Raw genomic sequence first — 13,386 nt, forward strand, 5'->3', positions numbered from 1 at the left:
ATTTTACAGCCACCACATCTTTTCAGTTTTTCGTTTCCATCAGCTCTAACCTTACAAACATGACAAACAGTGCTGTAGAAAAATGAATCATACAGACAGGTCATTGTACATTATAAATAACGATGTTGCGATTTACCAAGTGCTTACTAATTTTTTTTATAAATAAAATGGGTGGTACAAACACATACTATATAAAATATAAAATACTTCATTTTCTCACAATATCGCTACCAAATTTATCAACAACAACATCCTCTACAGGATCACCAACTTTATTCTTAAAAATAACTAAATCATAAAAATTCGCTAAAAGCAAAATATAATACGGTAAAGTATACAGGTTTTTTTTTTAGGTAACATCGAGTTTGTCAAACTAAATCCGTTTAGTTTTTTACCTACATATTCTATAAATTTTATATAAACGATATACTGTGGTTTGCTACCGTATTCACAGCATAAGCAGAGCTCTGGCATAAGTATAGTCATGATCTAGGCGCATACTAACCCCCCCTACCCCCCCCTCCCTGCTATACAAAATCTCATTCTAGTGCAATACGCGCATGTTGGTATAAATTCGTCGGCTGCTTACTTAGTTACCATAAGTTGGCTATTCTGCATCAGTTGCAGTTTCGCCATCAGAAAAGGGATCGTGAAAGTGTTAGTTTACCGTTTTTACGGGAATATTGACGTAATGAACACAAAAATCTACTAATAGTTATCCCCAGAACACCCCACAATATTTTTTTCTAATTTGTAATTTTATTTTCAGCGCTGAAATCTACTTTCGTTACACACGCAAACCATGCCTTACGCGAATCAACCATCCGTTCATATAACAGATCTGACTGAAGAAAATGTAAAGTTTCAGGTCGAAGATACCGATTTAAGGTCAGTAAATAATTCATGCCTAACCAATATAGGATACATTTCAGAACACGGATATCTTCCTTTAATGTTGTCAATGTTTGAAAAGTAGTAGCATTTTTACAGGAGGGAAATCTCTCTTCCTGTCACTTAAAAGCCATTTGTTAGTAACTAAGTAAAACTTCAGTCCAGTAAGTTCATTAGGTGGCCAGAATTGACATGTACACGAAGTTGAATGCAGGTTGAGGTGATTACAGTATAGTATTCTAAACTTTACTAATGAATGGAAAAATAAAAACTAAATACTTTTTGAAGTATAAGTTCGTGATGACATTTCTCATAGAATAAGTGGACAACACATTAAACAGGATTTACATTTGTTTTCAGCGTTGCTAATAGTATGAGAAGAGTATTTATTGCAGAAACACCTACAATGGCAATAGACTGGGTTCAGCTTGAAGCAAACTCTACAGTTTTAAGTGATGAGTTTCTAGCACATCGCATTGGACTTATACCACTAACCTCGGATGAAGTGGTGGATAGAATCCAGTACACCAGGGTATGAAAAATACTTATATTCTAGACTCTACTTATTATTAAACTTAATTCATATGTTTGATTGTTAAAGTTCAACCATCTGGTCCACACCTGTGGAGTAATGGTCAGCGCGTCTGGCCGCGAAACCAGGTGGCCCGGGCTCGAATCCCGGTCGGGGCAAGTTACCTGGTTGAGATTATTTCCGGGGTTTTCCCTCAACCCAATACTAGCAAATTCTGGGTAACTTTCGGTGCTGGACCCCGGACTCATTTCACCGTCATTATCACCTTCATTTCATTCAGACGCTAAATAACCTAGATGTTGATACAGCGTCGCAAAATAACCCAATAAAATACAATAAAATAAAATAAATCAACCATCTGGAGCTCCTATATTCACTGTCTTGCATCCCAGAATCAAACGAGATACATTGTCCTTCAAGGTACCGGTATTATATTGGAGTAGATAATCTTCATTGCAGGTAGCGTTTGGTGCATTGCAGTTCAGACATTGTGCTGCAAGCTCATAGGTGGTGCTCAGATTTAAGGGGAAAAAAACTAAATAGCTATTATTTTCTCAGTTTAGGTTAAATCATGTTTTTTGTAAGACACAATATTTTTTATTTTCTTGAAAAATTCAAACTTTCAAACATATCCATGGTTACTAGATGTATTATATGTGAAATTGAAGCTAAAATCATGTAGAATAAGTGTGCAAAATTTGAAGAAAATACATGAAGTGGTCAAGTTATTTAATATTTTGTAAATGTGCAACCATACTGTATGAAACCCCTTAAATGATTTTATTTGTCATATCTTTCGAATAATAGTTCAAGAAAATAATCTGTAAACTGTAACATCATTTAGAATATAACAGAGGTACAGTCTGCGTCACCACTTTTGGCGTGTGAAATAAGTAAAGGGAACGTTAAATGCTAGTGTTTTACCTTTACTGTAGTCAGTCTGACATTTGTGTTTGACAAATGGCTGATGTGTCGTGTATAGGAAGTGGTACCATTCTCAGCTGCACTAGCAACATGCTCACAAACTGGGCACTTTATTCTATGACACACGCCAAAAACGCTGGTACCAGCTGCAGTGGAATGCATAACATGGAAGAGAAAGCATGTGTCAAATTCGTGACTGACTTTTTATACGAAGTTATTTCTTGGCTTTTTAAGATTAGATATCCATTCACTTTTTACTAACTGTGTACTGTTATTTAAAGTTCTATAGATTTGAAAGTATTTATTAAATCAGAGCACGGATTTATATGTACTATAAAGCAGTACTGTTACTTCATATGTATATTAAACCAGGTCACTATATGCGTCTGATATCAGATATTCCTAGATATTTAGGCATGGTGTGGGAAGCAATTCATATTATATTCAATCACAGAAGTCTTTTTAAAGAAGACAATACAAATGTAAGTGCAGTGTCCCTTGATAACTGCTGTAAAGGTAACTTGCACTAAGTGACTATTTGCCTTCTTTAGGTAATAAAGATAAAGACTGGTAGATTTGAACTTCGTAAAGTTGCAAACCACACCCTAAACCATAATGTACACCACACCTACCCAAATATAGTAATGTCATTTATAGCTTATGGTGCATATAAATCCGCGCTTTATTTATTATCAATAATCAGATTACCATTACAAAGTCGTGCTGTTGTAACATCATATTCATTTTGTTTGTATTTATTTATGAGTTAATTTGCAATGTTTCAGGATTGCACGTGTGCCGATTTCTGTCCTGATTGTAGCGTTGAGTTCACACTGGATGTTAAATGTACAGATGATCAGACGCGACATGTGACAACAGCTGATTTGAAATCAAGTGACCCTCGAGTTGTACCTGTTACCTCAAGACACAGAGAAGACGAAGCCAGTGAATATGGGGAGACAGATGGTATGTGTGTAAAAGTACAGTTTAATTGGAAGAAATCACTTACCAAACAAAATTTCTTGGGTTATAGGAAAACACATTCATATTCTCTTGATTGGTTGAAATCTAGTACCTCCAGATATATATATTGCTATATTTAGTTTACACAAGAAGTCTTATTATGACAAAAGTTGTGCTAATAGGTGACCATTTTGTATGGAATGTAAACAGCGGTGCTGCAATCTTTGTTGTTCTCTATGGGAAAGAGAAAGAAATAGTCTACTATGCCTAGAGTAAGAGTGATCGTACTGGACAGGTGACATAACAGTAGTGTGTTGTGTATTAGTACAAGTAACTGCCATTCCAGAAACAGAATGTTCAGGTAATACATTACTTTACGTGAGAAATCAAAACACTGTAGCAAAAACACTGTATGTTGACATGAATAATTAAAACAGCAGTAGAAATGCTAGAGAATATAAGTAGTTATGTAGAGCAGCCAAAACAGTGTTACTGTAGTTCACATGAACAGTTAAACATAGCAATAATAATGCTACATTTCAGTCTGCTGCAACACAGTTTATAAAAGAGGTTAGAACATGACAGCAAATATGCTACATTTCTTTACACAAGCAGTTAAAACATGACGGTAGAAATTATACATGTCATCATCATCTTCCTAAAAGATGATAGTCCTAAAAGGACTGTTCCGGCCTGCAAAAGTTTGGTAATTTGATAGAAGACGGGCACTTGGTTAAATATAGTAAGTCTTACCAAATTTTTATTTCAGAGTTAAATGTTAGTGATCCTTTAGTGACTTTTACATGTTAGTTCTAGTTTTTTTATACTAGGTGTCGTCGTGATTTTCTTTTAATTTGATTGGTTATAGTTGTCATTTGTTCTAGAATTTTCGTTAATTTTGAATGGATAATGACGTTATCAGTTGTTCTTGGTTGTTTGACTTGAGTGGTGTTATGTTGTGTCTGATGGCTAAAGCTATTGAAAGTTTGTCATTTTATGATTTTTGTGATTTTCTTTCGATTTGACTGGTTATAGTTGTAATTTATTCTAGAATTTTCATTAATTTTGAATGGATAATGACGTCAGTTGTTTGACGTGAGTGGTGTTACATTATAGATTTGTCTGCATTTGTCGAATGCGCATCATCATGCTTACGAAAAGGCACTTTTCTGTGGCAATAATTTATTTTGTGTGCACAAGGTTGGAATTTTGAAGTAAGAGGGAAAGGAAGAAATCCGTGTTCTGAAATTATACATTAAATTTTGTGTCGATTTTGGTTTACTTCTTTCGCTGGTGAATAAGGATTGTGTGGAATGTTGAGAAAACTTTTTCTGTGTTTTAAAGGAATTATTTACTGAATATTCTGTAGATGTTAAGGTGTAATAAGTGTTTGAAGAGAATTTCATTTAGTGTAAAGACGTGGTTTATTTATGCAAAGTTGACTGTACGACAAAGTGTTGGTTTAGCTCTTTGTTGCTTAGATTGCCTTAAAGCCTGTGTCATATACTGGAAGTGAAGTGTTTGTCGATGAAGACGTCAATGAGAATTGAATTTTATTTGATAAAGTGATAAATTATTGTTTTGTTTTGTGTTTTAGTGATTTTTGGGGGTAAAGTGCGGACGAAAACTGCAAGAAAAGTACTACCAACTATGAAGTTCTAATGCCAGGAAACGCCAAATAAATCAAAGGCGAAAAATTAAATATATTTTCATTTTTTGGAGGGCTTGTTCTTCTTTAAAAATACAAATATATATTCCATTTTTCATCTTTGATTTTGCGATGTTTGGTGACATTTGGACTTCATAGTTGGCAGAACGTTTTTGGTAGTTTTCGTCAGCCATGTTGGATTTTACCCGTCTTCTAGCAAATTACCAAAAGTTTTCCCCCCCATCTCTTCACAGGGCGACCCAGTGATCTTTTTCCCTGTTGGTCTGTAGTTCAAGATCGCTCGAGGAATCCTTGTTCTAGGCATACGCTTGACATGGTGAAGCCAGTTGTCTTGATATTGATGAATATACTGCAGTACAGGTTCCACTCCCAGTTCTTGTAGGATGTCTTCATTTCTTTTATGATCCCATTTAGTGTATCCTGCTGTTAGACGCATAAACTTCTTTTTCTCACTTTTTCGTAAGGTCCAAACTTCACTGCCATAACAAAGGACAGGTCTTGCTACGGTCTTGTACAGACGAGACTAAAGAAGGTTTCATTATACTGTTGATAATGCCTGCAGATTTATTGAATTTAAAATTTTTTGTGAGATATCTAGATGAGGTAGAAAGGAAAGCTTGAAACCAAGATAATTGAATTCATTAACCCTTTCTAAAATGTTACCATTTATACAAACTTTGTTTCGTACAGGTTCTTTGCCGCAGAATGCCATTATTTTTGTTTTTTTTTCCGTGGATATTTCCATGCGATATTTATCAGCTATTAATTTTAAACTATAGACTGATGATTGTAAATCATCTTCTGAAGTGGCTAGCAAAACCAAATCATCTGCAAAAGTCAGTACGTCCAGACACAAATTTCGATTTATAGTATTTATATGACCATGTCTTGAGTTTCTAAATTCCCGTACTATTGCGTTCATATAAATATTGAATAAGAGGGGTGAGAGAGGATATCCTTTTTTGACACTGGTAAAAATTTCCAACCAATCAGACATTTTTTTATCAATTTTGACAGAAATGAAAGTTGCTTTCTATATATAGGTTAAAAATATTTCCAATTATTTGTTGTGGAATATTATCACATACTAGTATTTCTATAAGTTTGTTGCGGTTTACATGATAAAAAGCTTTCTTGAAATCAATAAATGCAATATGTGTTTCTGTCTTAAATTCCCGATGTTTCTCTATCAAAAAAAAGTTTCATTGTGAAGTGTCATGTATCATCATTATACATGTAGCTTATAATATAATGTAGTTAAAACACGAGAGAAAGGATGTGTCTAATTGAAGGACATTTTCACAAAACTCGTTATCTACATAATCTTGTTTTTTTCAAGAGAGCTCTTTTGTAATATACACAACTGTAGATACCGAGTTTTGAAAAATCTCTTTTATTTCAAGATCAATTTACTGATATACTTACCAACTTTAGCTTAATTCTGATAGCACCATTGGATTCTCCTGACCCAAAACCATAAGAATACACTAAAACCTCAAAATCGAAAAAAATGTAGATAACGAGTTTTGTGAAAACGCCCCTCAATTCATCTAATTCACATGAACAGTGAAAATGCAACAGCAGAAATATTACTAGGTTGAGTTTTATCCGAGGTTTTCCACAACCATAAGGCAAATGCCAGATAATCTATGACGAATCCTCGGTCTCATCTCGCCAAGGAGATAATGGGGTAGGGTGGCCAGTTGCTTTCCCCCTTCATTGCATACATCACCGACTAGCTACATATTACACTAGTCAGACTTCAGATGCATACAAACAATTATTCTTCCTCTGACGCGTATCGTCAAGTGAGACATACTGCCTGATAATAGATGTACGTATCAGCCAGAACCTCAATCAGAGGAAATAATTATTATTGTTGTTGTTGTTGTTGTTGTTATTACTATTATTCATTTATTTTTACAAATATTTATTCTGTAAACTGGTATAGCTTTATGTCTAGCTGTGTAGTGTAGGCTTAAGATTTCTATATAAATTGGTTAATGATATGTATATGTATTGAAAGAGAAATGAAAGTCACAAGATTATAATTAATATAATAATTTGAAATGAAACATGTTAATGTGTCAAGTAAAAGTCATTCTGTCTCAGTTCAAAGGTATTCTAACAGAATTTTTATAACCGTTTCCAGAAATTCTGATAATTAAGTTTCGACAAGGACAGAATATAATTATATTAATTTGGAATGAAACATGTTAATGTGTCAAGCAAAAGTCATTCCATTCCATTTCAGTTCAAAGATATTCTAACAGAATTTCTGTACTGTTTCCAGAAATCCTGATAATTAAGCTTCGAAAAGGACAGGAGTTGAAATTGAGGGCATATGCAAAGAAAGGTTTTGGAAAAGAACATGCAAAATGGAATCCAACAGCTGGTGTGTGTTTCGAATATGATCCTGACAATTCAATGAGGCATACTCTATACCCAAAACCAGATGAGTGGCCTAAAAGCGAGTACACCGAATTGGAAGATGATTCACAACGTAAGTTTTTCATCATAGTACCTTATTCTGACAACTAGTGTAATGTAATGTAACACCCGTTAATGGGTTTTACATGTTCGGATTTATTGGTATTCAAATGTGGGATGAATCTAATAGGAAACTTTCAAACAGATAATTCCATAGTGAGTTAGAAACATGGTAAAAAAAAACGGGAACACATTTAATCCCAAATCTGTCTTCAGTTAGGCAATGTCGTTGTAATCATGTACATGTTGTTGTTGTTTTCTAATGCCAGGCGTTTGACAATAAAGTCATTTGACCTCTTGCACTCCAATATTTTTCAAAGATATTATCATGGTCAGCCACTGAAGCACAGATTTTGAGGTGTTCCGAATCCATTTCTCGGTTTGAGCTGCACAAGGGGCAGTTAGGGGACTGATATATTCCAATTCTATGCAGGTGTTTGGCCAAACAATCATGGCCTGTGGCCAATCTAAATGCAGCTGCAGACGATTTTCGTGGTGAATCGGGAATTAATTGTGGATTATGATGCAGAGTTCCATTTTTTCCTTTGAGGTTGTGTTATCAAATTTTGTTTGTTGAAGTCTAAGTATGTAGATTTAATAAATCTTTTCACAGAGTAATACGTAGATTTAGTAACAGGTCTGTAAGTAGCAGTGGTGCCCTTCTTTGCTAATGCATCCACATTCTCGTTTCCCAGGATTCCACAATGGGATGGTATCCATTGGAATACAATTATTTTATTGAGTGATATTAATTGAGAGAGCATTTTAGTTATTTCTGCTGTTTGAGATGAATGTGTGTGTTTAGAGACTATTGATAGAATAGCTGCTTTGGAGTCTGACAATATAACTGCATTCTTAAATTTATTGATGTGGCATAGAAGATTCCTGAGACATTCACTTATTGCAATGATTTCTCCATCAAAACTTGTTGTTCCATATCCAAGAGATCTATACAGTGGGAAGAGACAGCACGTAACACCTGCACCGGCACCTTGTTGTCTGGAGATCAAGGATCTGTCGGTGTATAAATGAAGCCAGTTTTGTGGAGGGTACCTAATATGAATTGTCTCTAAAGACAATTGTTTCATTAATAATCTGCGCTCACATACATTCATTTACATGCCTCATGACTTGAAAATCTCAAAAGTTTATTAATTCTTTTTCTCTGTTATTAGTAAATTATAACCACAACCGATAATTCTGTAGGATACAAAATTAATAATATTCATCACATAGATTAGCCGTTTAACAGTACATAACTGTTGGTTCCTGGCCACCCAAGTCATTCATATAAGTGCAGTCATGTATGATGACATAATATGTCGAACATGGAGTAGGCCAAAAAGGGGAAAAAACCAAAGTAGAGTTCGAGAGTTTGACTCGTTGCTGTGGATTGAGCCTTGGCATAACCCAGTGCGTAGAGCTGGAGGTTCTGAGTTCGATCTCCAGCGCCAGAACGAATTTTTCTCCATTATTAATAAATAATGTCACACTGCCATCTAGTGATGCGATCACATACTGTACTATGGATGCCATATGGCATATGACATCTCGTGATACCATCTGTAAAAAATAGTTGCCATGACATGTCTAGGGACACTACAACAAAGTGAATAAAATGCATCAAAACCTGTAAATAAAACTACTGTAATTCGTGAAAAAGTCGTTATTTAAATATGAAAATAATGAAGAAAAAGTTTGAATTTAAACATGCCAATCATTTTTAAAAACTTCGTAATAAAACAATCATTCCCCAGTAAGCTTCCCTGATTTTTAAAGGCCAGTTACACACTAAATGGTGAAGTGTCACTTGCATATCAAAAACATTAGGTCTGTGTTCATTTGCACACTATGAAAGGCTGCTTGGCCGCCGAATTATCAGAATACATTATTGCTTTGTCTTCATTTTGGGTATTCTTGCTGAAAATGTGGTAAATATCTTTTTTGTATGGTAGTGTGTTTCTCGTCATTACAGCAAATGGCTGCCACAGTTGAAAATTGATTTTACTGAATTCAGAGTTGTCAACCTAGATATGTTGAAATATTACAAATAACTGTTCTAGAGTTGTAATGAAAACCACTGCCTTCTGTGTATGCTACAATTCTGCAATGCTCTCTCAAATAATATCACTCAATAAAAGAATTGTATTCCAATGGATACCATCCCATTGTGGAATCTTGGCAAATGAGAATGCGGATGCTTTAGCAAAGAAGGGCACCACTGCTACTTACAGACCTGTTACTAGATCTACGTATTACTTTGTGAAAAGATTTATTAAGTCTACATACTTAGACTTCAACAAACAAAATTTGATAACACAATCTCAAGGGAAAAAATGAAACTGTCTGCATCATAATCCACAGTTAATTCCCGATTTACCACGAAAATCGTCTGTAGCTGCATTTAGATTGGCAACAGGCCATGATTGTTTGGCCAAACACCTGCATAGAATTGGAATATATCAGTCCCCTAACTGCCCCTTGTGCAACTCAAACCAAGAAATGGATTCGGAACACCTCAAAATCTGTGCTTCAGTGGCTGGTCATGATAATATCTTTGAAAAATAATGGAGTGCAAGAGGTCAAATGACTTTATTGTCAAACGCCTGGCATTAGAAAACAACAAACAAAAACAACAACAATAATGCATGTAAAATTCATATGCAAACGGCAGTGTTAATATACATTATAGGGTACAAAACAAATCACTGCATTTGAAATGTACTCAGCTTTATTTAAACAATTCAAACTTCACTTAACAAAAACAAATAAAAATTAGTCTAATTGAACACGAAATATTACAAGTACAGTACTTGAATCATTTTTACTCCCTCACATTGAAGTTGATGGTGAAGGTTGCACATTGGCCAGGCTGCTAACCTTCAGTCAGCTGTTCATAGTGTAATGTATGTACTGTATATTAAGATTTTAAAAAAATGTTATTTTCAAAATATACCATCATGCAAAAAAATACTATACAATACATGTTTGTGAAGTGCATTACAAAATCTCGGAAATTGAAAAACTCGCATCGCTCTGCTCGTTTTTCAAACTTTTCCTCGATTTTGTGCTATTACACATTTGTTCTTATTGTGTTAATGTGTAACGGACCTAAGCATCATGCATGCATGACACACAACTGAACAGCCATCCTTTCCACTCGATAAAATATGAAAGACAGACCCATTTTCGTTATTTTTAATGTTTCACTGTCGAAAATAAAATAATAGAATTTCGTGATTTGGCAGTAGATCTATTCGTAAAAAAAATCGCCAAATTTGCAAAAAAAAAAAAAAAAAGCTGGAAAAACGAGCGAAATTCGCGATAAAACGCGATTGTAAAACATGTCTAGGGAACGAGTCTCATTTAGACCTATAAAACTGTTTATTCTCTGACTTGGTTAGCAGAAATTCGTGCAAAATCATTTGCGAAAATCAGGAGTCCCTACTTGTGCGTCAACCCTTGTATGGTGAATTCTGTCTCACCTTATCAAATACCATCCCACTATCACCAATTCCACCATCATTAGTAGTTCGTAGAGTATCATTAAGTAATCAGCTAAAATAAAAAGGGTTCTGTTTCTCACTACAATAAATATATTTAATAATTTCAAGGAAAAATTGTTCCGGAGCCGGGTATCGATCCCGGGATCCTTCGCTTAGCGCGCGAACGCTCTACCGACTGAGCTACTCCAGGAACTATACACGACACTGTCACAATTTTTCCTTTTATATCCACACAACTCAAATGAGCTGACAAGACGCCAGAACTCAACTATGAGTGCACACAATACTGTGTGACTTAATGTGTGGCTTCCTGTTAACGTACCTCCAGTAACGAATGTATTATACAAATCTGGCTTTCAGGTAGTAGCTCCCTGTAAAGCAGATTTGAATAATTTCAAGGAAAAAATTGTTCCGGAGCCGGGTATCGATCCCGGGATCCTTCGCTTAGCGCACAAACGCTCCACCAAATGAGCTACCCCAGGAACTATACACGACGCCGTCACAATTTTTCCTTTTATATCCACACAACTCAAATGAGCTGACAAGACGCCAGAACTCAACTATGAGTGCACACAATACTGTGTGACTTAATGTGTGGCTTTCTGTTAACGTACCTCCAGTAACGAATGTATTATAAAAATCTGGCTTTCAGGTAGTAGCTCCCTGTAAAGCAGGTTTGAATAATTTCAAGGAATTGTGACGGTGTCGTGTATAGTTCCTGGGGTAGCTCAGTCTGTAGAGCGTTCGCACGCTAAGCGAAGGATCCTGAGATCGATACCCAGCTCCGGAAGAATTTTTCCTTGAAATTGTTCGAACCTGCTTTACAGGGAGCTACTACCTAAAAGCCAGATTTGTATAATACATTCGTTACTGGAGGTATGTTAACAGAAAGCCATAAATTAAGTCACACAGTATTGTGTGCACTCATAGTTGAGTTCTGGCGTCTTGTCAGCTCATTTGAGTTGTGTGGATATAAAAGGAAAAATTGTGATGGTGTCGTGTATAGTTCCTGGGGTAACTCAGTCAGTAGAGCGTTCGCACACTAAGCGAAGGATCCCGGGATCGATACCCGGCTCCGGAACAATTTTTCCTTGAAATTATTCAAACCTGTTTTACAGGAAGCTACTACCTGAAAGCCAGATTTGTATAATAAATATATTACTTGATATTTATTTTTCTTTTATTGGACACCATTTTCAGACACTTTGTATTTTCTGTGCCATGAGAAAACCCTTATTTAGGATTATTTATGGTCACAGTGTTGCTGCCTTTCCTATGTAAGCAAATTTATAATGTAAAGAAAGGAAGAAATACTAATGAAAGAGTTAACACTACATACAGCAGTAGTGAATGTGGTTGCATTTATTTTTAAAAGGCACCTACACGTGTCTTTCTTGCACTCATGAAAAGAAATCAAAGGCTTCGTTATCTTTAGAGTCATTGGTTTTGAAAGCTGTGTGTTGTTGTTGTAAATTAGGGTTTCTTAGTCTTGGCACAAAGAATAATTTGCTTTATTTCGTCTTTGCAGTGAAGAAATATGTTTATCTATTTCTCGTGTGTTACAGATGAAGCTCCATACACGTGGGAAGCGAAACCAAATAAATTCTTCTTCAATGTGGAAAGCTGTGGAGCATTACACCCTGAGAACATTGTTATGATGGGTGTTGCTGTTCTCAAAAATAAGTTATCTAATTTGCAGACTCAGTTAAGTCACGAGCTACAACATGATGCACTTACAATTAGTTAATTAATTCAGGTCAAATTCTTACATTATGTCATACTCAGTCTGTTAGACATGAAGATCAGTTATGGTGTAATAATGATTGAAGGGTCTTTTTTGTCATGTAACAGACCAAAGTGATGTGAAGGAAAATATTTTCATCTAATGTACGCCTATTTGAAATTTCCCGTTTTTACTAGAAAATTGTATTTAAGATTAATTTCTTATCAGTTAACTACAATAGAAGAATTTTTCTTATGTAATGACAACAGCTAAAACAACTGTATTGTTTTTTCTGTGAATGAGTTTAAGATACAAACTACTGCAGTCATTCTTGGCTTACAGGTTTTCTTTCAGTTTTTAAATTTCAGATTCATAGAGAAATGGTAACTTCGTGATATTGCATATTTTTCTAGTTAGAACCTTTCTCTTCTGTGTGTATTTCATGTATATTTAATAAAATATAGTAAAAGAATTGAAAGAGAAATTTCTAGAATTCTGTTTTCATAAATTCCATATACATTTACTTTCCCAAGTCTATCGAACTGAAACTGGAATTCTTAAACATACTCTATTATTGTAAACGGTTATAATAGAGCTGTTGAGAGGTAGAGTGATATAACGAGAATTTAAGGTTTTACATTTGCTTGCATTTAAAAGTCGTTAATCTGTCGTAAATTTTCTAGTTTTC

The 13,386-nt window shown here is 35.0% G+C and overlaps 1 protein-coding gene across 2 annotated transcripts; it reads left to right on the top strand.

Annotated features, from left to right (window-relative positions):
• The first annotated feature begins 587 nt into the window (after nt 1–587).
• Polr2C (RNA polymerase III subunit RpII33) lies at nt 588–13,182 on the top strand. Of its 2 annotated transcripts, none has more exons than XM_069819077.1 (6): nt 588–657; nt 770–888; nt 1,252–1,423; nt 3,133–3,313; nt 7,273–7,482; nt 12,541–13,182. In XM_069819077.1, the coding sequence occupies exons 2-6, from the start codon at nt 803–805 to the stop codon at nt 12,720–12,722; spliced, it is 831 nt and encodes a 276-aa protein (XP_069675178.1). In that variant the 5' UTR covers nt 588–657; nt 770–802; the 3' UTR covers nt 12,723–13,182. The 2 variants fall into 2 exon arrangements, with proteins under 2 accessions (XP_069675178.1, XP_069675170.1); XM_069819069.1 differs by having other exon boundaries at nt 604–688.
• Nucleotides 13,183–13,386: the final 204 nt, after the last annotated feature.

The sequence above is a fragment of the Periplaneta americana genome, chromosome 1 (genome assembly GCF_040183065.1).
Source record: "Periplaneta americana isolate PAMFEO1 chromosome 1, P.americana_PAMFEO1_priV1, whole genome shotgun sequence".
NCBI classification, from domain to species: Eukaryota; Metazoa; Arthropoda; class Insecta; order Blattodea; family Blattidae; genus Periplaneta; species Periplaneta americana.